Source organism: Podarcis melisellensis (genome assembly GCF_964234715.1).
Source record: "Podarcis melisellensis genome assembly, chromosome: 10".
NCBI lineage: Eukaryota > Metazoa > Chordata > Lepidosauria > Squamata > Lacertidae > Podarcis > Podarcis melisellensis.
Window position 1 is genome coordinate 2018753 of NC_138542.1, and position 27420 is coordinate 2046172.

At 45.8% G+C, this 27420-nt stretch overlaps 1 protein-coding gene across 6 annotated transcripts; it reads left to right on the top strand.

Moving 5' to 3' along the window:
- The first annotated feature begins 402 nt into the window (after positions 1-402).
- Positions 403-26472, top strand: MCM10 (minichromosome maintenance 10 replication initiation factor). Of its 6 annotated transcripts, none has more exons than XM_081927660.1 (20): positions 403-426; positions 1531-1577; positions 2015-2323; positions 3069-3173; positions 4024-4152; positions 5021-5192; positions 5852-6017; positions 6579-6746; positions 9678-9794; positions 11132-11331; positions 11813-11913; positions 13297-13407; positions 13493-13610; positions 16497-16725; positions 17886-18024; positions 19582-19700; positions 21263-21376; positions 23398-23543; positions 24265-24307; positions 25060-26472. In XM_081927660.1, the coding sequence occupies exons 2-20, from the start codon at positions 1571-1573 to the stop codon at positions 25141-25143; spliced, it is 2577 nt and encodes an 858-aa protein (XP_081783786.1). In that variant the 5' UTR covers positions 403-426; positions 1531-1570; the 3' UTR covers positions 25144-26472. The 6 variants fall into 6 exon arrangements, with proteins under 6 accessions (XP_081783786.1, XP_081783787.1, XP_081783788.1 ...); XM_081927661.1 differs by lacking the exon at positions 403-426 and adding an exon at positions 702-723; XM_081927662.1 differs by lacking the exon at positions 403-426 and adding an exon at positions 756-805.
- The last annotated feature ends 948 nt before the right edge of the window (positions 26473-27420 follow it).

A 27420-nucleotide genomic window follows, 5' to 3' on the forward strand; every position in this document is an offset into this window, starting at 1 on the left:
CAGTGGACTCCATTGCAGGGCTGTCCTGAGAGGCCTTCCGGCGCAGAGTCAGGCTTCTCCCTCGCTGCTTCTCCCTTCTTCTCGGGGGCGCTTCCGCCACGCGGAGCGTGCAGTCCATCCCGAAGGAGCCCGGAGGCTTTCTCTCTCGCAACCTGAAGGCGCCTCTTCCCATTCCGCCCCTTTCTAGCTCTAGGATTCCGCGGCCTCCCTTCCGGGGCGGGCCAGGGGGCGGGGCCTCGGCGGGAATTCTGGCGGGAGCTCGGAGCGGGCAGGTGAGGCGGAGGCCGCGCGCGGGAAGGCCTGGAAGGGCCTCGCTGGCCGGCAGGCGGGCCCCGGGAGGGGGGGCGGCGGGGGGGTCCCCTTCAGATCCCAAAGCGGCTCACAAGCAGCAAATGGCTGCAAGACGAAGCAGCGTCGCGAATGCAGGTGCCTGGACTAGTCTCTCCCCCCCCCCCCCGGGTCTGGCTCAGCGAGGGTCCCGCGGCCCCCGGGTCAGGGGCAGGAAAGCCGCTTGCCGCGGATCCCGAGGCGGGGGACCAGGCGCCCCTGGGATCCAGCAGGGGGCTGGGCTAGATGACCCTGGGGGTCCCAGCCGCCAAGCAGATGCCTGCTATGGGAGACCCAGGAGCAGGATCCGAGCACAAGAGCATCTCTCCCCTCCCCAGGTGTCCAGCAGCTGGAATTCAGAAGCCTTGCTGCCTCCAGCTGGGAAGGCAGAGGACTGTATTTTTCGTCTATAAGACGCCCCCTATTTTTGGGGACTCCAATTTAAGAAAATGGGGGGAGATGTATCCGTGTATAAAAGGTAAAGGTACCCCTGCCCGTACAGGCCAGTCGTGTCCGACTCTAGGGTTGTGCGCCCATCTCACTTAAGAGGCCGGGGGCCAGCGCTGTCCAAAGACACTTCTGGGTCACGTGGCCAGCGTAACGAAGCTGCTCTGGCGAGCCAGCACCAGCGCAGCACATGGAAACACCATTTACCTTCCCGCTAGAAAGTGGTACCTATTTATCTACTTGCACTTGGGGGTGCTTTCGAACTGCTAGGTGGGCAGGAGCTGGGACCGAAAGACGGGAGCTCACCCCGCCGCGGGGATTCGAACCGCCAACCATACGATCGGCAGCCCCTAGGCACTGAGATTTTACCCACAGCACCACCTGCATGTATAAGACACCCCTAATTTTTGGCATTTTTTAAGGGAAAAAACTAGTCTTATACACGGAAAAATACAGTACTTATTTATACTTTCTGTGAATAAGTAACACTGGGGATTGGACTGTTGGGGTGTATTCTGCTGAAAAGGGTTGTTATCTTGGACCATGCAAGGCTTGATGAGAGCCCCAGCAGCTATTGATTATATACTCTCTTCTGCTTCTCCACTCAGGTCTTAGTTTTACATGGCTTCTCTGGCGCTTTGAATGTTAGTGATACATTAACCTTCTGCTAGCCTTTTAATATTATGGCACGCCACAGAAATTAGCTTCATTTATTAGGCATTACATGTTTATATTGTTGTTCTTATGTGTCTCTAGGGTACGTGAATTCTCCAGTAAAGTCTCTGTTGGAAAAAATATGGATGGTGAGTTTTGAATTTGTCTAATCTTCTAAAGTCATTCAGTTTCTTCCAGGCTTGAAAATGTTGTCACTGCTCCATATGCGAGGTAGAACAAACCAGCCAGGAAGAGAAGGTTGTTGCCAGTTGATTTGGAGGCAGTCCCATTCTGTTCTTTTCAGCCAGATAAATGGCAGTGCTGTGGCACGTGGAGGGGTGCTTGAAGAACTTGAACTTTGTGGATTCCTGTGCAGAATTATTTGATGTGCTCTGCTGCTGAACTGCATCCCCATTTGTTTTCGGAACATCATTTCTGAGCTGGCTTGAATACTGGAACAAGATTAAGCACTGTCTGTTTTCTAACCGGGGCTCTCATTAGATGCACACTTGCACTGTATTGGGGCTGGGGGTTGTGTGTCATCTGAGCCCTGGTAAGTTGCTCCTTTTTATTTATTTTCTTCCAGGTGATGATAACTTGGACCTGCTAGCCTCCCTGTTAGAAGAGAATGAGGCAGCTGTGGGGCTGGAGAATGGGGTTGATGTGGCTACAGATGGAGAGCTGGATGAATATAATGAGCTGTTTGATGCAGAAGATGATGAATCCTATACCGAGGAAGTGGAAGCTGACGAGGAAGAGTCCAGGAGCGGCAAAGAAAATGTGTCTGAGTTGTTTGGAGATGTGGGTGACCTGTCTGAGGAAGAGGAGGAGAAAACTGTGCAGGAAACATCTCATTCTCCAGCCGAAAAGGAGAAGACCAATCAACATCTGCAAGGTAAAAATCATTATTTCATTTTGGATGGTTGAAAGTTGCTCACCGTGCAAACTTGAGGCTTTTGTCTTAATGAATACCTATGAATACAAAAGATTTTCAGTGCATAATCCGCCCTCATGTGAAGGACCTCTGTGCTGTGCTCTAGGCTCCTCTGTTCTCGGAAGATTTCCTTCTGTGCCTTCTAGCTTTTTGATTTGAAAGCAAGTGGGAGGATAGGGAAGTAATCAAGGGCCTCAAGACTCAAACATCCCTGTGTTCTGTCATGGCACAGATTAGGAAGGCTAGACCTAGGGAAAGAGTAGTGGTTGTGATGACACTTGTCAAGCCAGGCATTTCCAAAGTCCCTTTCGGGGGCCCAATCCATCCCCTGTGGCAGTTTATTGGCCCTCATGGCCCTTCACCTCATCAAATCTGGCCCTCTTTGAAAAAAGTTTGGACACCACTGTGTTAAGCATTTCACATTGTTCAAGGCGGCAGAAATGATGGTTTGGGATCAGAGAGAAATCTCGTATGTGTTGGGGTTAAATGGAGTCTATTATATCACAGGCGATCTCTCCTATCAAAGCCTGGCTCTTGGGGAGTGAGAGCCGGGCACTTTACAGGGAACACGGTGGAAATTTGACTTTTGGTTATGCACTTTACTTTTTACCTAAGTTATTTTTATTGATGACAAATGGCTGTTTAATTAACCATGTATTTAAATAAGATATACTTTTTCCATGTCCATTTATCGTTTTCAACTTAGATGAACTGAGGAAATTGCGGGAGCAGATGAAGACACTCCAGGAGCAACTGCAAAAGACCGCAATAGGGCCGCCTGCTCACCTGGCCCCCAGCAAGAAAAGCTCCGGTAACGGGATTATTTGTTTTATGTAGCTGTTCAGCATCTAAACTCAAGCTTATTGCTAGGTTATTGTGGTAATCCTTAGTGATATCTCTTTGGAGCCTTTAATATCAAAGCATTCTATTTGATTGTGTGGATTTTTATAAAAGCCAGCCTGAGCAAGTTGTTAAATTCACTACATTAGAGCCTTGCTGGTGCATTCCTGAGATTATCAAGATAATAACCAGACTTCCATGTTACCCATGAACTTGAAGGTTGGTGCATTGATGGCCCAAAAAATCCCAATTGAAAAATATGGAAACGTATGCTTCTTGTCCCACAAAAAGGAGGACGTACCATCTCCATTTGGGAGTAAACATAACCTTTTTGTACGCCAGCAAATATTGCATGCTAATCCCTCCATAGGTACTGCTGCTTTGGCTGCATAAGGAGTAGAACTGAGTTTGCTGTTAATATACAGGATGTTTTATTTAAGAGGCTTGTTTCTTCTCTGTTGCTCTAGCTCAGATGCCTGGGGAACGTAAAGCTGTGTCTAACTCAATCATGAGGTCTTTCAGATGTTGCTGGACACCAGCTACCATCATCCCTGACCATTGATCATGCTGGCTGGGAGTGGAGTGATGGAAGTTGGAGTCCAACAAACTGCTGGAAGGCCACCGGCTGCCCACCCCTGACCCTAACTTGAGTTTGCACACTCTGTTTCACCATCTGGGTCAGTTCATAATTTATTATCAAGGAAGCCATTAGGGCTGCAGTCTTTAAATGCACTTAACTAGGGAGTAACCCCATTAGGTATTGTAAATATGTGGAAGAGTGCACTGTAAGTCTTTTAAACAGTCTTTCATTTCTTAACCAGGTAAGTCTCCTGCTGCCCCCTTAAAGCAAAGGAAGCTTCGCGAGTCACCTTGTTTCTCAGCCCAGCTCAGCTGTCCTGCATTGGCCGCAAACACAGGTCAGGGCCAGAAGATGAAACCTTCAGCGACTGGTATAGAAGTCAATATTTGTTCTCAGTCACGTCAGTTGATGCACGATGTTTTGAATTTCATTTTCACAGAAATGATAAATATTACTTTGCTTGTTTTCCAAAATTAATGTTGCTGAATATTTTTGATGCTGCCAATGTAGATATGTTGTCAAAAGAATTGATGTTATGTATTGTCTTGGCAGCATGACTAGTAATTGCAACTGAGTGGAAAACAACCCTGAATCTTACGCTGGGTGCTTAGTACCACTTGCTCTGGAACAGAGCTATAATGGAGAAGGTCACACATAATCCCAGATCACCCCTAGAGAAAAGGGGCTTACTACCTTGTGAATTCTGCAGCAAGAATGTACCAGGCAGGCTGGATATAATTCTGCCTGCAGAGTTCGAAATGTGTTGAGCATGGGAAGCCTGTACATGTGTGAATTACAGGCCTGTCTGCTGAAGAGGGACTGATGCTGAGGGAGATGGTGTTTACACTGGAGAGCCCTGCTGGGTCAGACTTTGGCCCAGCTAGTCCAGCATCCACTTCTCACCACCTGGGTACCTGTGGGAAATTCCACAGAGGAGATGAGCACAGCAGCCCTCCCTCTTGGGCGCCCCAGCAGCTGGTACTCTGAGGTTCCTGGTAGCACACAGCCACCGAGACTTCTTGTGTCCGCCACTGCTTCTAGCTTGTCCTCTGTTGCTCAAAATGGCTAGCTTTTGGCAGCGGATGGGAAGGTGAAAACATTTTAATGCAGAATTAGTTGTCTGTCTTGGCTCTGTGACATGACGCACAGCTTTTGCCAAAGATTATTATTCTGAAAAAAAGTTCAACTGTGCTTTTCACAAGGTATGACTGTTCCTTTTTCCCCTGTTCCTCTTACAGAGAATAAAAGACATGCTTCAAAACCAGTTTCAGGTTTGTCGCCTCAGCCTCTGAAGTCCATGACTGGGAACAGACCTGATTTGGGCACCAGTCAGAGATCCCAAGGGCCAAAGAATGCCGGTGTGAATAGTCAAGAAGTCTCCTTTGAAACGTTCTCTGGACTGAGGCTGAGGTCAGCAGACTTATGGGGGAAATGTTGGGTTTGTTCCTTGACTATAGCTTGTGGCCTAAAACTGTTTAGATACCTTGCTAATATATATATATATATATTTAAATCAGCACCACAAATTTATGGATTTTGACTTGTGCATGAAAGCTGCAAATTAAGTGCATCATTTCTTTTGATTTTTTAAAAAATACTTTATTGAATTCAAACTTAAACAGGATTACATAATAGCAACAGCAAATGAAACTCGCTCCCACCCTCCCTTTTACATCTTTTTATCATGGCAAAGGACTGTGCAAAGCACCAGATTTCAGCCATTGAAAACCTTACAAGTTAGTTTCTAAGACTGAATTGTCTTCATGCATATATTTTTTAGTCTTAATAACTAGAAACATGTCTTTGGGTCCTTTTTTCAAAAAAAATGAAAGTGCAGACGCTCAGGAAGCTGATTTTTGCATCCCATACCCAATTCTGAGCTCTCTGTGTATTTTTGAAACTCCACACTCCTCCTTTCCCTGGGCTGGAAATGTTTACACAGACTAGTGATGAAGCCCCTCTTGTTACCCTGAGTGCAAAGTATTTAGTGGAGCTCCACTTCGGGGATTTGATGGAAGCTTCCCTATCCCTTTGTCATTCTAATAGTTTCCTCCTTGTTTTCATTGCAGAAAACCCCGTGTATCCTCTGTTGAGATGGAAAGAAAAATGACAGGCCGAAAGTTTATTAGACTTTCTCAATTGCAAGACAAGCTTGCTTCATTAAACCTTGAGGAAACAGACTGGGTAACGTTCGGAGTCATCATAAAGAAAGTCACGCCTCAGAGCTCCAATAACGTAAATGGTTTTATGATATTACGTCCTCTCAAGTATGACATTTTGTTGAAGTAAAAAAATTGGTTACCATCTCAAAATTCTTGTTTAATGTATGAATAAGCCTACAGTCCTCTTGGGCATCTGGAATGTTGCCCTCTGCACTATTGCAGTTCTGGTGCTGTAAACACCATCACAGGTAGGGCTGTCCTCTCCACATTCCTGGTGAAGCTGAACGTTGGCAGATAAAAGAAAGTACTTACTCATGCAGCACTTAGTCAGTACATGGAGTCTGGACAGTGCCTGGCTGAAAACAAACCATAGCGGCTGCTATGGTTAAAGCATTCAAAGTAGCTGCTTCCCCAAGCGGGTCATCGTAAGCATGCTTACTAGGAAGCAAGCTCCATTGAACACAGTGGGACTTCTGCGTAAATATGCATAGGATTGTGCTATTAAACACCTTTACAGCAGACATCTTGCTGTGTATGTAACGTTCTCTGGTGATGGTAATCATTTTAAGGCTGACTCATTTTAAGGACTGTAGTTATTTTGTTCTTTTTATTTGCTCCCACTCTGCATATCCAGGGTAGAACCTTCAGCATCTGGCGCTTGAATGACCTGCATAACTTCAGCCGCTGTGTCTCATTGTTTCTGTTTGGTGATGTTCACAAAGATCACTGGAAGACAGAGCAAGGCATGGTCATAGGACTACTCAATGCTAATCTCATGAAACCGAGAGAAGGATCAGACGAGGTGTGTGTTTCTATATAAAATATATATTTAAAAACAGGTGATTTTGGTTTTTTGACATACAGTTTCTTGATTTCTCCATAGGGAACTCTTTCAAGCATATTGTATAACATGCTTTGCATAGACATCAGTGTAGAAAAGATGAGGAAATCCTTTGTTTTCTCTGTCCCCCATATAAATATTCCTTCTCCTTAGTGTGCTGCTCCCGGGGGGGGGGGTACCGTGAGGCGTGGTCAGAGTCCGGTCCTGGGTCGAGGTTCTGGAGTCTGTCTACCAAGGGCGAAAGGTCCAAAGCAAGAAGCTGGCCGTGGTCAGGAACTCCGGAAGAACAGGTCTGGGTGCTGGCAGAAACAGGTTTCCAATGTCGTTGCTCCCGCAACCTGGGACTGGGCTGACTGGCCTTTATCTTCTCTGGGGCCTAGGGCGGTCCCGGCCCACAGGTGACCCGCCTCTTCTGGCCTTAAGGTGAGCACTCCTCCTGAGGGAACCCAGTTCCCTCCGCCTCTCTGCCCTGGGCCTCTGCAGCTCAGGAGAGGCTGGAGGGTTACTGAACCCAGAGGCAGCCTCACCTTCCCCTGACAGGGCTGGGAGAGGCGCACCTGCAGGCAATGGGTCCTCAACCACCTCCGGAGCCCAAGTGGATACATCTGGTGTCTGCTCCTGAGGATCCGGCACAGGTGCAGACCCTTCAGATTCAAGCCCCTGCCCCGGCTCAGCCGGCCCTGGAGGCGGGGACTCCTGTGCAGGCTGGGACTCCTCAGGTTCAGATTCTGGATCAGATGCCCAGGCCATCACACTTGGCCACAGTTGCGTCTGTCACACAGGAAGTCTTTGAAGGCTTCTATTTAACTACGTCTTGAAGTAGCAGCCCCATGCCTCTCTTGATGGCTGCTCAGTCCCTGGAGGGTCTTTGACTACGAGGGAAGCAAGGGCTCTGCCTTTGTATCCCCTTTGTGGAGGGTACATAGCACTGTGGAAACCTCTGTAAAGGCAAATAGCATAGCTGAACAGTGCAGCTCTGATCATACTGGCTGGCTTCAAGTTATAAAAGGATGTCACATAGAGGAGGGAGAAAGGTTGTTTTCTGCTGCTCCAGAGAAGCGGACACGGAGCAATGGATCCAAACTACAAGAAAGAAGATTCCACCTAAACATTAGGAAGAACTTCCTGACAGTAAGAGCTGTTCGACAGTGGAATTTGCTGCCAAGGAGTGTGGTGGAGTCTCCTTCTTTGGAGGTCTTTAAGCAGAGGCTTGACAACCATATGTCAGGAGTGCTCTGATGGTGTTTCCCGCTTGGCAGGGGGTTGGACTCCATGGCCCTTGTGGTCTCTTCCAACTCTATGATTCTATTGTTCGGGAGATGAGGCCTGGTGGCAGTTAGCTGCGGGAAGCAGCTTGTGAGATTGACTAAGAGAAAATAGAGCTGTAACAAGTTTGCAGAAGGCTTTGATTTGCAAACAAGTATCATATAAAGCAGGGGACGCGGGTGGCTTTGGGTAAAACCTCAGTGCCTAGGACTTGCCGATCGTATGGTCGGCGGTTCGAATCCCCGCAGCGGGGTGAGCTCCCGTCTTTCGGTCCCAGCTCCTGCCCACCTAGCAGTTCGAAAGCACAATTAAGTGCAAGTAGATAAATAGGTACTACTTTCTAGCGGGAAGGTAAACGGCGTTTCCGTGTGCTGCGCTGGTGCTGGCTCGCCAGAGCAGCTTCGTCACACTGACCACGTGACCCGGAAGTGTCTTCGGACAGCGCTGGCTCCCGGCCTCTTAAGTGAGATGAGCGCACAACCCTAGAGCCGGACACGACTGGCCCGTATGGGCAGGGGTACCTTTACCTTTTATCATATAAAGCAGTTCTCTTTACTTGCAAATGCCTCGCCCTACAGATCCAGAGGTCGCTTTCACTCTCTTCTTTTTTATTGGATCTCTCACTCATCTGACCTGACCTGATCCAGCCTCATTTCTGAGGTGTTTGTTAAGCAGGGTATGGGGTTTGTTAGGCAATGGCAATTGTCCTGACCATGATGTGTAGCAAGGGGGCAGATGTCGTGGACGCACAGAGGAAGGGTTATGCACCTGTGTGTGGAAAATCCTCCCACCACTTCTCAAGTTTTTAAGGAAGACGTGGCACAACCCTTGGCATAGCATGATGTAACTTGAGCCCTGGACTGAATCCGTGGCTATTTTCAGTTCAAAAGAATGCTGTGTATGAACAGGATAACATCGATAAAAAAGAAAACATGGTGGTTGTCCTCGGACTAAATCTCAAATAGTTACTGGCCGGGCATCCCAGTCACATCCAGGTGCCCAGTTGAATGGGCTCCTACTCAAGGCTGAGGAAGTGCTGCATTCTTTCCACCTGATGGCAGCTGTCAAGCCATGGGCGAAGGGCGTGGAGGTGGAGGAAATGCAAGTGCCTACCAGGATAGTCCGCTATTGGAGTAATATTGTGTTTTTTGACTGAAATATTTATTAGAAACCCTTGCTGGCAATGAAAAGAGGCAGAGTCCCTGTTTCAAAATAGCACCAGACGGCATCTTGGCTGGGACTCCATCATGACTTGAAGAGGGGATGCATTGCTACAGATATACACAGCCTATCTACCATTCTCCCTCCATCTATCTATCTATGCATTTATCTATTTTTTTAATTAAAAATAAAAATTTTGCTGGGGAGCAAACAAAAGGAACACAAATTTTCCTGTATCTTTTCAGAGCAGGAAATGGGAAAGCCAAGCCTTGGTGCTTGCTAGAAACAACTGGTGACTGAGCAGAGTCAAAATCTGTGGACCCCTACTGACTTCCCACAGCGACACAATTTTTCACCTGATAATGGCACTTAAAGCACTACCTCCAGTGAAAGCTAATGCCCCTGGCTGAGACGAGTCCCTTCATCTCTCTGTATACTGAAGCTTGTTGTACTTCTTCTGGTTAGGTGTGTGTGTCCGTCGATCATCCCCAGAAGATCTTACTTCTGGGTGAGGCCATGGACTTGGGAACCTGTAAAGCGAGGAAGAAAAATGGCGAGCCCTGTGCACAGATGGTTAACCTGGTATGTATAGCTCATCTGACATTACACTGTGCTTGGTGTGAGCTTGTGCAGATGTCACCTGAGGGCTTACAGTTTAGTTTTGTGATTGTGCTAGTCGCAATTTATAGCACAGGTTGCTGACTTTTGGGGCTAATGGGCACATTTGCAAGCTGGTGTGGGCACCACAACCTACTGTGTTGCATAGAGTCTAATGCTACTTCCAAGCTCGATCTCAGAGTGGGGAGGGGACCCTGTGGTCACCAGGAAAGGCTCTGTTGGCACACACTGTACGTGCCCACAGCCACCATATTGGTAGCCCTTTATATCAGAGCAGAGATGGTGACCTCACATGTGTTGGAGGGCCAAACTGTCCACCCAACAAATGGCCAAAAATGGCCTGTTATTTTTCTCTCCACTGAGAATTTACCAGGTTTTGATGGGAAAGGACAGGGGAAGACAGTAATAGGATTTCTAAAGCTAATCTTCCCTGCTCAGTCCTAATGTGTCCCCTTCCATATTTTTCCTGCCAAAATCCCTTGATCAATACCACTCCTCCCAGTTGCGGGTTCTTCTCTTTTTCCATTTGCATGTACAAATAAGTGGGCTTGGCGTTTCCTGCCTCCTGCACCTTCGTTCCAAGTGTCTCCCCAGATATGCCAAATGTATCCTCCAGGCCGCCTGCCCTGACAGTTTGGCTCTGCGCACGTGGATACCAGTTCTGCTAACTTAATGGAGCTTGGGGGCAGTGCTGGTATTGAGGCATGAGTTGTTTGTAGGACAGCCCTTTTGTCAGCCAGCACCTGATCAACCCAGATTTTGAAGCCTGGGGGATAAGAATGCTATCAGGAACCTGAGAGACTGCAGAAAGTAGCTACAGGTTTGGAGCAGCACATGCTAGAGATGACTGACTTTAATTTGACAAAGCTTTTCTCATGGAGGAGATTTAAGCCACCTTGTGTACTCCTGCCTGCCATAAAGGGCTATACAGTGGTACCTCGGGTTAAGTACTTAATTCGTTCCGGAGATCCGTTCGTAACCTGAAGCACCACTTTAGCTAATGGGGCCTGCCGCTGCGCCGCCGGAGCACAATTTCTGTTCTCATCCTGAAGCAAAGTTCTTAACCTGAAGCACTATTTCTCGGTTAGCGGAGTCTGTAACCTGAGGCACCACTGTAGTTCTTTGTATTTTAATTATAATTACTGGCGCCTTGCTTTTCTAAGCTTAGTGTTTGCTGGTAGCTTCTGATTTCCACTAGAGCCCAGTGCTTCTGCAAACAGAAGCACGTTTCCTTTTATCATATTTTGCTCTGTTGTGACAAGTACACAAGGACGAAGTCCCTCGTCTTTCTCTTTCTTCAGAATGAATGTGAATATTGCCAATACCATGTCCAGTCCCAGTACCGGCGGCTCAGTTCAAAGCGGGCGGACCTGCAGTCGACCTTCTCAGATTCCCGAGCTCCGAAAAGAACAGCAAAGAAGAGCCTTGGCTTGAAAGAGAGGCTTTGCCAGGATGGCTTTTACTATGGCGGCGTTTCCTCAGCTGCTTATGCAGCTTCAGCGTAAGAGAAACTACATCTCAGTGTCCTTCTGTGGAAGTTCACTTCCGGATGAATGTGAATGTTGTTCACTTGCATTTTTTTCTGAATTTAACTGTATTAGATCAGTTTAAAACAGGGGCGGGGGACCTTTTCAGCCAGAGGACCACATTCTCACTTGGGCAACCTTCTGGGGCCACAGATTGGCGATGAGCAAGGCCAGAGGCAATAGTAAATTTTCCCTTTGTATGGAAGACTCCGTGGACTTGTGCTGGTGCAAAATGTTTAACTGCTGCTCCACATTGTGTTAAATGTTTTGTGTTGCTGGGGTTTTTAGTGGTTGGTTTATTGGCTCTACATGCTATGAATGGCCCACAGAATGCAACTGGATAGTAAAAATCAGATAATTAGGCACAGTTTTTAACTACCCTACTATAATCACAACCAGGCTGATTCCCCTGATGTCATTCCCTCTGTTGAGTTGCGCTCTGCTTTACTTCTTCAGTGCAGCCGCTGCCGCTCCAAAGAAGAAAATCCAAACAACTCTGTCCAATCTGGTTGTAAGAGGAGTTGATGCAATTCTACAGGAGACCAAGCAGAAACTGGGTAACACGTTCTCTTCTGTTTTCTTAAAATGTCCCCTTGCTGTAAAATGTCGTTCACATCCGTCAAACATGGATAGCTCAGTCGGTTGCGCAGGAGACTCTGTAAACCATAGTTTGCAGTTGGGAGCCAGCCTTGGGAATGTATAATCTCTCCCTTTCTCGTCAGCTTCAGGTTTTTGTGTTACTTGAAGACTGGCACAAGCCATGGCCAACCATAACCATGTTTCCTCGTAACCTGTTTCAAATTGTGGCTCATGAATGAAACTTGGCTGGTGTTCATTATGGTTACTTTTGGTTCACAGGTAGCAAGTATGGTTAATACTTCAAAGGGTAGAGAGAGGGAGGAGATGTTCCAGAGACTAACTAAGGAAGAACAAGTACATTTTCAAGGCAGGCTCCCAATTTGAAAAGTATGCCTAGGCCAGTGGTAGCCAACCTTTTAGAGATCAAGTGCCCAAACTGCAACCCAAAACCCACTTATTCATCACAAAGTGCCAAGATGGCAATTTAACCTGTATACAGTGGTACCTCTACTTACGAACACGATCCGTTCCGGGGTGCCGTTCGCACCCTGAAAAGTCTGTAAGTAGAGCGCCGCTACTGCACATGTGCAAAGTGCGTAAATCGCTTCTGCGCAAACACTTCTGGGTTTGCCGCGTTTATAACCTGAAAGTTACATAACTAGAGCGGTACGTAACTAGAGGTATGACTGTATCTCATTTTTTCTGTGTGTTTCACATTTCTTTATGACTGCTGCTGTAATAAATAATCCTTCATAAAAGTTATTACATTACATTCTTCATTGTGTTACCTTTCCCTTCATATATAATTTTATGACATAACTCAGTGCTTTTTTTCCTTTAAAAATGTTTAGGAGTACGGGATCCGTTCCAGAGCCCCGCTTGCATCTAGAGATAAACGTTACTAGCGACGGCACGTCTGCGCACGCACGCGTCCCTTTTTGCCGCTTCTGCGCATGCGCGTGACGTCATTTTGAATGCTGAGTGCCCTCTCTGACACGCGTGCCATAGATTCGCCCCCCACTGGCCTAGGCTGTTCTTAATCTGTGTGCTGCTTTTATCCCAGGTTTAGGCTTCTTTGTGTGTGCTTCGAGTAGTATAATTTTGACTAGTCACAACACACGAGTTGTGTTCCTTGAGGCTGCATTGCCTTAGAGTTGCCACCCAGTGGAGATCTATTTAGCTATCTCACAGGCTTCTGCAGTTTTAGTAGGGATGGTTCACTTGTCCAGTTTTAAATATCTCCTGAGGGCTAGAAATTTGTTTTGGATTTTCTTTGAAGGGCAAGCAGGACTCAGCGTCATCAACCACCTGTGACTAGTCTGTGAGTCTGCTGCATTGTTACATGGCATGTTCTGTTTCAGGTTTGCCAAAACAACCTTTGCCATGTTCAGAGGAATTCAAAGATCTATTGTCAATGCCCTCTTTTGGAGCAAGAAACCTGAATAAACACCTAGCCAAAGCCAGTGCACCAGGTATGTCTGCGGGGGGGAAGCAACCTATTTGACTCCTGCTGAGCAACATCTGACTCACCTACAACTTTATTTATGTCCTCCCCAGTATCTGTTGGGAAGCAAAATCCAGCATTCCAGTCCATCTCTGCTTCAGCACTGATTAAGCAACAGAAGCAGCAAATGCTGGAAGCCAGGAAAAGGAGGTCTGAAGAGATGCAGAAGAGGTAACAGCATGGTGGTCATGTGAGGACGTGGTTCAGTAGCCCAAACTGCTTCTTTTTCAGTGTTATTCCCTGTAGGTGTGATACACTTAGAATCCTAGAACTGTAGAGTTGGAAGGGAGCATGTGAGCCATCCAGTCCAACCTCTGCAATGCAGGAATCTTTTCCCCAAGGTGGGGCCTGAATGCACAGCCCTGACCTTTAAGAGACTCATGCTCTACCAACTAAGCTATCCAGCATCTATTAATTTAAGTGAGTCAACTCTGAGTAAGACTTAGTTGGATCTCACCCCATGCTATTTCAAATCTAATATTAAATATCTAGCATATATAATACATTTTTATTTATTTTTACTGTTTACTCAACTTGTTGGTCCCTTTATGCAGGTGTCTCAAGATGACTCACAGAATAAAATCAAATCCAATTTTTTAAAGAACCAGCGCAGAAGCTCATAAAACCATTAAAAAATATCCTTCCATTCTCTGTTAAGGAAGCATACCAAGGAAAGTTGAAGTTGGCATATCATGAAGAAAAGGGGGGAAAGCCTCCAGTAAAATCCAAACTGGATCATAGGAATCTGCCTTCTATCAAGCCAGATCTATTGTCCATCTGGCCCTTTATTGTGTATTAGAGGGATTGGGGTCAATGAGACCCAAAAAGTTTGGCCTGCAAGGCCGTTTACCCAAACCATGCCCATGTGCCCCACGCCTGTCATGACATGTAGCCTGGGAGGTGGGTCAGGTAGGGGAGCCTTAAGATGTGCTCTCAGGGGCTCTTTGGCAAGGGAGCCTTGCTGGCGCCACCAATCGGCTGATTGGTTCTGACCTCCAGGCCTCTGGGCCACAGCACAAACTCCCCATGGAGACTCCCCTCCGTGGCGCAGTTGGGAGTAAGCTCTGATGAGCTGATGGTCAATAACTTCAGGACCTGCCTAGTTGGGCACATGGCTATGGAAAGATGGGTCACCTGATGATCTAATGGTGTTGCGGGTGGGAAGCACAGGATCCAGCTGAGCAGCCACATTCAGTTCCCCACCCCACTCTACAACTGCTCTTGTGAATTTCCACATTTCAGGCGTGTGGCCCAAGATCCAACATTTTGGAGAGAGGCCTCAGATGGGACAAGGTGACATCCCCTGGCTACTATGTCTCTTCCATCCCTACCTGAATATGATATAAACTTGCAGTGCTGAGAAAAATGCCTAATCAGGATCCCTGCTGCTGCTTCCTAAAGGGATTTACATTTACATTTCACACGGGCATCAAGCAAAGTCGTACTTGGAGTCGACCCAGTGAAATCAGTAGACTTAGTTGGAGATCACTCTTTGTCTTCCAGTTTATGAACTCTGACAGTCCATAGCTCACAGAGAACTTCCTCTTTGGATGGAGGATCTGACATCTTTCATCTCTAAGCAATCTGCATTTATCAAAGCAATGATTCTTGAGACCTGTTCAACTTCCTCCTCGAGTAAAGAGCTTTTATCAAGCAGAAAGGCCAGTGGCACTAATGATAGACTGTACCCTATAATTTTCCTTACTAAATCTCTGACATTATCCTGCTCAATTTGATTTTGGGGCATGACCCTCAAGAAGGCAAAATGTCAGCAGACCGATGCTCTCCCAAAAGCCTTTAGCATCAGGGATTCTGTTCAGTCTTTTTGTACTCAAGTACCATCTGTAAAAAACCTTCAGAGAAAAACTTCTGGTAGAAAGCTTTTTTAAAAAAAACACACCTCAAGCCAAACCTTTGTGCTTTAGTGAAAAGTTTTTATTTGCTTCTGAAAACCGTGGACAGTAGAGTCAGTGGTTCTATATTTTGCAAATTGGTCTGCAGAAGTTACTAGTCTGATACAAATTCACAGAGCCTGGTACACGGGGGGGGGGGGAAGGAGCTACATTTATCTCCCATGATTCGTGGCAGCCCCAAACAGTACCAGGGCCCAGGGAAACCTGCTGGCAAACTCAGGTTTGGGTGTGGAAGGGGGTGGGCTTACAAGTGGCACTTGGGGGCGCTTGGCGCACTGCCAGGCCTATTCCACAGCCATCCAAACATGATCTGGGCTTTTTCTTAATGCAGGATGGGCAAGCTTGCCAACCACTAATTATGTCTTTACTACCCTGCTAGCTCCAGCAGACTTGTGTAGTTAAACAGAACCGGGGGGGGGGGGGCAGGATCAGGACCATAAGCTATGGAAAAGCTTCCCTACTTAAAGTCAGTTGTTAATCCTTGCAAATGAAATTCTTTGGAGAGAGCAGTGTGCAGTTTGGTGGTGGAGGTGGAAAGGCCTGTTTCTCGCCATGTCGTCTTCGGCTCAGGAGGCAGGCAGGGTGTCTTGCCGTTTTCTGCCTACATGCCATGAACCTAGAAGCTGGCCTGAGGCTCATGCACTACTTGGTTGACACTCCCCACCCCCCATAGACATGTGTTGGGAGAAGGCTAAGCCAAAAGATTCCTTGGCTGTATGAAAGCAAGATGTCTCCTGACCTTGAGTATATAAACCTCTTCCTCTAGCATTGTAGTTTCCAAACTTTCTACCTTTAGTGAACCTTTTCTACATCCTGCTCACCTTCCATGAAACCTCCATGCATTGCAAAGCACTCAGTAGCAGGTGTGGATTGAAAGAGTGTGGCCTCCAAACTCGGCACGCCTAATTGTGCAGATGCACCTTGTGCAGGTGGCCCTGCTGTCTTTCAGGAAAGCCTGGCTGTCATTACTGGTTTTCTCACTGAGAAACCCTGATGAGCTTCTGAAGGGCTCCGGGTTTCACCACAACAGTCTGAAAAGCCCCTGCTCTACAGAGTCTTAACAGGATTTTTGGGTCAGAGAATCCTGTTTTCCTACACTACCCCCCCAAGCAAGATGATAATGGATTTTGTCCCTTTGTTTAAGGTTTCTTCAAAATACAAGTCATGCAACTGTGGCAGCAATGCCACCTTCCTCAGGACCAGCGGTGCTACGCTCTCCAACTCCCGCGGCAGAGTTTCCCAAAGCTGCCAAACTGTCAAGCCCCGAAACTCCTAGACTTGGCACAGGCTTCTCTGAAGGAGATGATGTTCTCTTCTTTGATAGTTTGCCTCCTCCGGTGCCCAAACTGAATGGCTTGGCAGAAGCTAAAAAGGTATCAGCTCCTCAAATTCTCCCTAACTGCTGCCCCATGGGAGGGTGCAGAGTCATAGTGCAAGGATCAGTCAAGCTGCTAATAGCTTGTAACTTCGTCATTCCAGATGGGCTTGGGGACCAACTACTGGGTCGTCAAAGATTTGTGATAAGGTTGCCAGCTTTTTAGCCCAGCACAAAGGACTGTGGGAGTTTTCAGGACTGGACATACACTGTGCTAAAAGACAATAATAGGTTTTATTATTTTAAAATGATTATTTCGATTGTAGCTTTTGCCTTGTATGTTCAGTTGTAATAGACTTTTAGCCAATTTAGTTGATAAACAGGAAAGTAATTCTGTGAGTTTTGTAACTTATCACAGCAGCCTTAACAAACTACAGTTCCCAGGATTCGGGGGGGGGCGTTTGATCTGTGCAATGGGGTGTTTGTGGGTGTGTGATATTTGTGTGTGATGGAGAACAAGCATTGGCCTAGTTTCCACAAGCACAGTAGAGCTGTGAGAAGGGGTTATATGGTCTTCAGTGACATTTAAAGTCTACTCAGTATTGATCCAGAGCAGATTCCAGTGTATAGTGAGCAGAGTAAAAACTTAAACACATTGCCGGGTTCCCAAAAAACAGGCCAGGGGCAATTGTATTTCACCCAGCAGAGCTTTATTGCTACTGAAGGCAAATGAGCATAACGGTCACAAATCCAATACATTCAGGATTGGAACTGTCCATAAGAAATCCAGTTGCAGCAGACCTAACTTAAACTTACAATAATTTGTAATCAGTCTAAACCTTAACACGAAGCATACTATGTGCAGAACGCTGGACCAGAAGGAAAAGAAAGAGAAAGTGAAATCCAGGCTCCTTCTGGCCTCTTATTATAGTCAGCATGACCTTGAGAGAAAGATAATAGGACCAGTTTAAAGCAGCTGTACTCAGCTTCTCTGAAGGAATAACCCAAACATCATGAACCTTCTGCTTGTTTCTTTCACACAGAGAAGCTCCCAGAGGCTCCCAGAACCCTCTTGAATTAATTACACATCAAATCAATACTTCTACACTAAGAAATGCAAACTGACATTCAGCTCCAGTGATCCTTGCTGGCTTTTCATACTGGTTTTAATTGCTGACTTTTGCTATATGTCTTGAGTCTTTCTTTTGTTGCTTTTAGATGGCAGCTATAAATAAACTACGTGCAAAAGGCCGGGTCCTCACCAAAGTGGACCCAAACAGCATAAAAAGGAAACGATCCAGGCTAGACATTCCGGAGATTTCTGAGAGAGCTGAGAAAAACATCCCTCTGTCCCAAGGTATGGAAATGTAGAAACTTTTTACAAAGATAGCCAGACTTGCATCGGAATTAAGTCGCTTGGGTCCAGCCCAGTGTTTCAACTAGCTGGTGTCAAGCTGAATGGTTTGGCTTGAAGTTTCTCCCTGAGACAATGGGCAGAAAACAGCGCAGGCTACAGGCAGCGGGCTTCCATCTTTCCTGTCTCGCTTAAATGTCTGGTTACGGGCTACATGCCTGCTCTGTGGAAATCCCTGAGATTTCTGTGCTGGAAATCACTGGTTTCTATACGAGTATAGAATCCTAGAGTTGGAAGAGACCACAAGGGCCATCGAGTCCAACTCCCTGCCAAGCAGGAAACACTATCAGAGCACTCCTGACATATGGTTGTCAAGCCTCTGCTTAAAGACCTCCAAAGAAGGAGACTCCACCACACTCCTTGGCAGCAAATTCCACTGTCAAACAGCTCTTACTGTCAGGAAGTTCTTCCTAATGTTTAGGTGGAATCTTCTTTCTTGTAGTTTGGATCCATTGCTCCGTGTCCGCTTCTCTGGGGCAGCTGAAAACAACCTTTCTCCCTCCTCTGTGTGACATCCTTTTATATATTTGAACATGGCTATCATATCACCCCTTAACCTCCTCTTCTCCAGGCTACACATGCCCAGCTCCCTTAGCCGTTCCTCATAAGGCATCGTTTCCAGGCCTTTGACCATTTTGGTTGCCCTCCTCTGGACACGTTCCAGTTTGTCAGTGTCCTTCTTGAACTTTGGTGCCCAGAACTGGACACAGTACTCCAGGTGAGGTCTGACCAGAGCAGAATACAGTGGCACTATTACTTCCCTTGATCTAGATGCTATACTCCTATTGATGCAGCCCAGAATTGAGGTAGCCAAAGAGGATAGCTCTCCTGACTTCTCCTAACTTGATTCATAACATTTGTATAAAGTCCCTCAACATAATTTGCTGCCTTCCGTGGCTTCAATATTCCTGCCAGTAGATATTTATACAAATTTTGAATTCTCTCTTCCTCATCCATTTTTAGAAATTCATTTCTCACCACTAGCTGACAGACCCATTTACCTCATTCCCTTTTCCTCTGTTGTCAGTCATTGGCTGTCAAGTGGCAAGCCTATTGAGTTTACCCTGAGAGTTGCAGCTGAGATGCATGACCAAAAATTCCCCCGCAGCAGCAAGAGTTTGCTCCTTGGAATGACTGGGGAAATGAAGGATCTTGGCAGGTTATGTAATAGATTCTCTGTATATTGTTGAAATAATTTCCCTGTTGGATCCAACCAAAGGCCCATCTGGGGTATCCCTTGTCTCCAGAAGTTTCCAGCCGGATGACCCTGAGGAATCTGGTAAGTAGGGCATGGTGGAGAAAGGCGTGCTTGGGGTGACCCAAGCAAATCGAAATTCTGCACATTAGAGAGGCACAGGTAAAAGATCTCTGTTTGTATGGCACACTATCTATGCAACACCTACTGTCATCGGAATGCATTACCTTAGTTTCTGTTGCAGCAGAATATCCTTTGGAAATAATGGCTAAGCACGTGTATATGTTTCTCTTCTGTTTCTGTAGATGTTGATGCAGCAGAACCTGCCGGAAAGAAACTACGCCAGCAGCTTGCGTACTTGGAGTCTGATGAATTTCAAGAGATCTTGAATGCTAGATCCAAACACACGGGTGTCCTTAAGGAGGTAAGCCCCTCCCGCATACAAGGGAACTGGCTGGGAATGCCTGCATGTGGGTGCTATTGGGAGCGTGCAAAGAGGAAAGGATCCTGCCCAGCAGCAGAAAATAGGACTGTGTCATCTTCAAGAGACATGCCTAACAGTTTTGCAAATGAGGCATTACACTGATCTGCATTGTGTGTCAGAATTCACTACCAGAAATTCAGCATTGACCATTTTCAGTGCAGGAGAAGAGACTGCAGTGGGCTTCACGTTTGACCCCTCAACTGCGTTTCCCAGAAATCTGCTTTAAGAATGTGGCAAGTATTGAAAGGCCAAGCAGACTTCTGAGAAATGTAGTTGCTGACCAAAGAAGAGTCTGAATGCAGAGAAACATTTTTCTGACAAAGGCAAAAATATGGGTTCTTCATAAGTCTGCAAAGCAGGGGTGGGGGCCTCAGACCCAGGGCGCCAAATGAGGGCCCCTGGGCTCTCTGTCGGGCCCTTGGGACCCTTCCCAGACTATACCCCTCAGTGGCCCTGCTCTTCCCCCTCCTCGAGTGGCTTTGCCTGGCTGGAATGTGTCCTTAAGCTGCAACCATGTCTCTTGTTTGCGAGGTGGGCGTGAGTTGCCTGTTGCTGCACTTTTCCCTCTGGCCTAGGCAAGTGTGCCTGTGAGGGTGAATGGCCCACAGGCTGAAAAAGGTTCCCCACCCCCCCACCCCGTCACATGATTACACAACTTCATTTTTTGTTATCAGACGTTTGTCTTATTTGTTGATGTTTGCAGTGGGAGGAGCGGGTGTCTGGTTTATTTTATTATTTGTTTTAATCAGCTTTGAGTACCATTAAATATCCCAATATATGCTTTTCGTCTTTAACAACCGCCCCTTGTCTTTTCACAAGGCCTCTGGTTTTGCTGTTTGTTCAGTAGATGGCACTCTTCCTCTGAGTCAGCACTGAATGAGTTCCCTTCTGTTGTTTTGGAAATGCATGCTGCCTTAGGCATCATCCAGCAGAGTCCTAACAGCCCAGGACCCTGCAGTTTTCCTTTTTAAGTGTATATTAATGCAGTTGCCTTCATCAGGAAATTCTCTGCAGTCTTTTGTGTACCCTTTTTGTACCCATACATGTTGAACATTTACAACCTGCCTCCAAATGAGACATTGCATATTAGATACCACAGTTAGAGCTTTTGGATTCCCTCAGGTGCAATGCCTTTTGAGGGAGAAGGGTTCAGTTACAAATTGTCAGATGTTGGGCTTTTGAGTGATGAAAGATCACTGGCTCTAAGAGTGACTGCATTTCAGGGATGAAAATGTTTCCAAGCAGCCCATCAGAATCTGTTAGTTCAAGAAGGGGTCTGAACAAGCTAAAAAAAATACAAATGTGTGTGTGATTTTTTTTTTATTCTTTTTATAATTTCAGGATGAGGATTCAATTGAAATTAATTACTAATTGCTTATTGCTTCTGAAAATCCTTTTTTCAGCTATGTGGGGTTTTTAAAAGTTTCATTTACAGTGTTAACAAGTTTTATATTAGCTGTTTACACATCTAGATTAAAGTTTCATCTCTCCTCCTGCCACAGTTTGAGGCTGAGCTGCAGGAACGCTATTTTGAGCCCCTGGTGAAGAAGGAGCAAATGGAAGATAAAATGCGGAGCATCCGAGAAGTGAAATGCCGTGTTGCAACGTGCAAATCGGTGAGTGAAGCAGCCCCTTGAAGTCCAGCTTGATCAGCGTTGGGTGAAAAATTCATTTTGAGCCTCAGGAACCTTTCCTCCAGAAATCTGCTCATGAGGGGACCCAGGGCTGCCTTTTCCTGTCACGATTACAGCTGCTTAGAACAGCTAACGGCATCCTCCATGGCTGCACAGAAAAAAGGTTGCTTTGAAATGACTGCATCATACATGCAGCCCCTTTCCTGGAAATTGTGCGGTCAAAAAGATGGCAGTGTCCCTTGTAGACTTACAAGCATTTTAAAACCACTTCTTCCCTCCCCCCCCCCCCACGGAGGAGGTAGATGCACTCTTTACAGCTTCAACATCTTTAAAGAAAGGAGAAGGAAGCCTTCTGTGTGGACCAGGGATGAGGAACCTGTGGCTCTCCAGATATTATTGGACGACATTTACTCCCATCTTCCCCACCACTGGCCATGCTTGCCGGGGCTGATGGGAGTTCTATTTCAGCAGCATCTGAAGGGTCACAGGTATGGATGCAGGCATGAATCGGTTCATCGATTATGTGGCTTAACCTGAAGATCTCTATTCTAATCCATGCATGGGTCTGATGAGCAGGCAAAATAGGTCGGTATGTTCCAAAATATGAAGTGACCTGCAATCCTCCCCATCCTTACCCCCAAAAGGGCATGTCAAGGTCTCCGCACTTCGTGTACTCACGCTCCTGCAAAACCACAGCGCATCCTGCTAGGGGCGTAAACTGCATCTCCCAAACATATCAGGATGTGACCTGAGTTTTGAAGGCAGCCCCAGGTCAGTGGAAAGTGATCCTCCCATGAGGATTGGAAAAATAATAGCATTAGCGGAGTGGGTTGGCGCCAAGAAACAAGCTTTAGCTTTCCTGTGCCTAAGTCCCAGGGAGGGAGAATGTCCTTGTTGGATCCTCTTCGGTTTGTGGCCTCATGCACAGGTCAGTTTGCTCTCCAAAAAGGAATATTCACAGTTAAAAGCCCACTCTTACTTATTTATTATTACATTTTCACCCCATCTTTCCTCCAAGAAGCACCATTCCTCCTCTCCCATTTTAGCCTCACACCCACCTGTGAGAGAGGGTGGGCAGAGCCATAGTTCCTGGCCAGGGCATGGCAGAGTGGGCTTTGAGCCTCGTTCTCCTAGCTCCTAGTCCAGCACTTCCAGTCTCATAACCATCTAAAGCTTTGTAGCCAAGTCCTGTTGAATACAATGATAAGCAGATCCAGGTTGTATTTTTCACACTGGTATCCTGTCTTTCCAAATAACCCAGAATAGTGAAACATTTTGAGGTAGGCTAGAGTGAGAGAGCAAACTTTTCAGTGGCCAACTCATCCCTGTCCAAGTGTAGCATGTTGTTATTATTTATTAAATTTGTATATCACCCTTCATCCGTAGCTCCCCAGGTCAGTTCACAGCATTATTATTATTATTATTATTAATAATAATAATAATAATTTATTTATACATACATACCCCACCCCGCCCATCTTGCTGGGCTTCCCCAGCCACTCTGGGCGGCTTCCAACAAAATATTAATATACAGTCATCCATCAAACATTAAAAGCTTCCCTAAACAGGGCTGCCATAAGAACAAGAACAAACCCATCACACAGCATTTCTTTGTATTAGTTGTGGGTGATGTGGCTGCATATTTGTATTTAAGACTTGCAGAAGATGGACCTCTTTTCCATCATTAAAATGCCCTGATCCTTTGGTGAATTTCACCATTGATGCAGATAGCTATTGTGTGATCTGCATTTTGCCAAGATTTACACCGTGGTGACAGAGGTGGTCTTAAAGAGGAAGAGGGACCAGTGTTGGGGAAGCAGAAGCAAAGAGTTCAAATGGGATGTCCTCTCAGGTGTACAATATAGCTGCTTCCCTCTGGTTTGCAGAGTAATTTGCTCTTCTGGCACAGCAGAGGACTGGGTTTTCACTACAACAGTGACTTTGAAAAAGTTGGAGAAAGTGTGTGTGACTCTTTATTTCCCTCTCTCTTCCTTTTACACAAGTGCAAGTATACCTATTTCAAGCTCCTGGATTCATGTGTGGAACAAAATCATGACTATCACTGGCATGATGGTGTAAAACGATTCTTCAAGTGTCAGTGTGGAAATAGAGCCATATCTCTTGACAAGCTGCCGAAAAAACACTGCAGGTAAGAGGAGCTGCATTCTCCCCTTCTCAAGCAGACCGTTGCACAATCTCCCAACCCTACTGCATTTTATCTGCAAAGGTTTGTCAACGTGCATCTCTCATCCCTGGCTGTAGACTCTGAAAAGAGTTGCTAAATAATAGTGATCTGGTTTATTCATTTTGTTCATTTTTGTTTGGTGGGCAAGAGCTCACTTCACCATTTGTCTAGACCAGTGGCCCTCAAAGGGTTCAGGAATGCCCCCCTGGTGTGGCAGGAGAGGATGGCAAGAGTGGCTGGAAGATTCAAGGACAATCAAAGAAGCATTTAAACATTTCAGTGCAGTATAATGTAGTATCAAAATAATTTTTTAATATGCAGAATATGGATAGATATCCTTTTAAAATGAGAGCAAGCGCCTCAAGTGATACCGTGGACAATCCTAGTTGTGTTTTCCAACTGTCTTTCTTGTCAATAAAACATTGGATGTAATGCAAGCAGATTTTATTCTGCAAGTGTGGCCCAGAGAGAAAGGTTTGAGACCAGTGGTCTAGGCAGTCCTTTCCAATGAGAAATGGCTATGAAGAGGCATGAAGATAATGCCCAGAGTAGTGGAATGGGGGGCGGGTCTTGGACACTTAAATGGCAACGTTCATGTAGGAAATGAAACCTTAAAACAGTTTGGTGCAGCACTGCTACCAACAGCTACTGAAGCAACCCTGATTTTTTTGTCTTCCCTTTTCAGCAATTGTGGTCTCTTTAAATGGGAACGTGATGGAATGCTCAAGGTAAGAGGAAACCCAAGGCTGCCTACATTAAGAAGCTGGGGAAGCTGTGGTTTATTTTAATTTTTTTCATTTAGTCCCACTTTGTCCCTTTTATCAGCCCAAGGGTCCCTCATTAGGAACATACTTAGGGGTGGCATGCCAGTGGTGGGTGAGGCTGGAGCCAGACAGTCACACACACACCCCTCACACACACAGCCATCCGTTCCATTTTCCTTTCCCCTCCTTCCCTCATCTGTTTCTTCTTCCCGTTCCTGCCCCAGAGCAACTGAGCTTTTAGAAAAACCTCCTGGGACCCAATGATGCTTCTGAGAGCTCAACTTTTACAAGCTTGATTGGCGCTGGGGGAAATCCTAATTGCAGCTGAGGAGGGAAAGATTAGGCCTCCCTGTGTGCTGGGACCCTCCCAAAAATAGCCCCATACACTTCAGTATGAGTGAGGGAAGAGCTGAGTAGTCCTCTCCGTTGGGCCTAGACTGGGAGCTGAGCTGAGGAAGGGGGAGAGGAGTTCCATCTTTGGAATTGTCCTCCTATACTAGTTGGTTTATATCTATAATCCCCTGGGGTGTTCTTCTGTGTCAGCCTCACTGAAATGAATGAGGATTGCATAGCAGGTGAACTTTCTGGTGAGTTCTACCTGAAGAAGATTGTATCCCTGTGTTTTGCTTCTTGATAATTTATTGAGAATTATTTATTGAGCTGGCTTTTATTCTACCATATTGGACACAACCTCATTGCACGTTTCTCCTTTCTAGGAGAAGAAAGGTCCCAAGATTGGTGCAGAAACTCTTCTACCAAGAGGGGAAGAACAACCGCGATTCCTCAGCAGTATAAAATAGCTATGGAAGTTCTTTCTCTCCTTTACACTTGCCTTTTGAATTTGTCTCTCATGTCTGGTAAGGTGCAAGTAGCTCTGTTTCAGAATGACTGAGGAGTTCCTTCTGAAAGACATAGACTGCAGTAGCAACCCCCCCCCCCACTTACCTGACCGTAAGCCCCATCCAATTCAGTGAGGTAGATGTCGCTAGAGACCCCCAACCATCTTTCCTTCATGAAGTCTGAATGATCCTTTGCTTTGGGCTGTCTTTGCTCAGTCTGTAATGTTGAATGGGTGAACCCGGTCATTCTTTAGGATTTGCTTGTCACTTGATGAGAGCTATTTTCCTAGACTGCGTGTTGTATGTTTTCCAAGGAATTAGAAGGTGCCTCTTTGAAACTGCAGTTTCTGCTAATGTAACTGTAGCCAAATTCAGCTGTATTATCTGACATTACCTCAGAAGTGCCACAAGAAATATTGACCAGACTAGGCCCATGTCCAGAGAGCGATATCAGCATTAAATAGTCCTTTTTATTTCTAGAACTTACACCAAACTGTGTGACTGTTTATATATTTGTAATATGCTCTCCACACTAATGTATTTCCCCAAATACCCACCTAGAATAATTTTCCTATTGAAGGGGAAAGTAGTTTGTGATTTTTAGTGAGGCAAGTTACCTTGTTTTTATTGCTTTTGCTTTTAAAACTTTTTTAATCTAGCTTAACATTTTAAAATTCTTCTAAATTTGGGTCTGGAATCTTTTATCAATAGTTTAGAGGGTACAGGCTGCTTCAGACTGAACGGTCTGCTGCAAAAACATGATCTTCTGTGGAAGCAGTCAGAAAAACCTGTATTTCGTCTCTCCATATGGCTATAAGGTTTCTTATTAAACACAGCAAGAAACAATGGAATGCCCAAAATTAGAACATAGGGCTGTGTGAAATGGAGCTAAAACCTCATAAAACAAAGGCCTTTTTTCTGAATGTATGCCACGTTGGCTCTTCTGTCTTCCCTTGTGACATTACCTAGAGAGGGACGTTCTTATCTATTCATCAGTTATCACTAATTAATTTGCTTCCCTTTCAGTTGTGCCCATATGTACTGCAAATATCAAAAGTGTTTCCTTCAATCACTAGTGTATTTTGTTCAGAGAACCAGTGGCGTACAATTTCTTGGCATGTTATTGTTACTGGAATCTCTTGAAAAGTGTAAATATCTTAACCACAGTGCTGTTATTGAAAATGTCACCAAGTTGTATTGGAGCCTGGTGTATATGCAGCATTGTAAAATGTACAAAGGGGGCCTAAACAGCCCAACATATATTGTTTACAATAAACACTCATAAAAATCTGTGTTGAGGTGCTTTGAGTTTCTTACTTCCCCTCCCTTCCTCTTTTTTTTGGAAGTTTTGAATGAGGCAAAATGACTTGCTTTGCTCTCAAGTACCATAATTATGGTGGCCCTGTGGTCTAAACCACTGAGCCTCTTGGGCTTGCCGATCAGAAGGTCGGCGGTTCAAAATCCCACGATGGGGTGAGCTCCCGTTGCTCAGTCCCTGCTCCTGCCAACCTAGCAGTTCGAAAGCACGTCAAAGTGCAAGTAGATAAATAGGTACCACTCCGGCAGGAAGGTAAACAGAGTTTCAATGCTCTGGTTCACCAGAAGCGGCTTAGTCATGCTGGCCGTATGACCCAGAAGCTGTACACCAGCTCTCTTGGCCAATAAAGCGAGATGAGCGCTGCAACCCCAGAGTCGGTCACGACTGGACCTAACGGTCAGGGGTCCCTTTACCTTTACCATAATTGGCTGAAGACTGGGGTGTGGTTTTTTGTCTATGGCTGATAGTTTGACATTTAACTGCCCAAGAATTTAATAACATCATCCTTCTTAACAGGCTTAAAAAAATGCAGCAAGTCTTCAGCAAACGTGAAGAGGCGAAAGGAGGAATGGCCCTGGTTTTACGTTGTTTTATGGGCAATGTACATCAGCTGTTATAATTCATTCACTGTTTAGAGGTGATACCACAGCTGAATGATTTCAGCTGAGAAGATTCCCACTAGCATCATTTTATTGACGATGTCATATCTCTTTTGGTGGAATCTCTGAGCAAATCTGCTGAAATCTGCTACACCGTCATTTAAAAGGGCTTTCTCCAAGATACAACATCATCTTACCGTGAGGAGTCATTAAGGCAACTGCTGGTTTGTGTCTAACCTCAGGAGGAGGAAAGAAGAAAGGCATTCCCTTTCATGCACACACCTAAGATACAGAGATGAAAAAGAACCTCTTCCTATACTC

Bases quoted from the DNA above. Each gene is read 5' to 3' on its own strand.
- MCM10 (XM_081927657.1), top strand. From the start codon at position 1,318: ATGCAAGGCTTGATGAGAGCCCCAGCAGCTATTGATTATATACTCTCT. The intron at 6,018-6,578 runs GTAAATGGTTTT...CTGCATATCCAG, and splicing joins CGCCTCAGAGCTCCAATAAC to GGTAGAACCTTCAGCATCTG. The intron at 13,408-13,492 runs GTATGTCTGCGG...TGTCCTCCCCAG, and splicing joins AGCCAAAGCCAGTGCACCAG to TATCTGTTGGGAAGCAAAAT.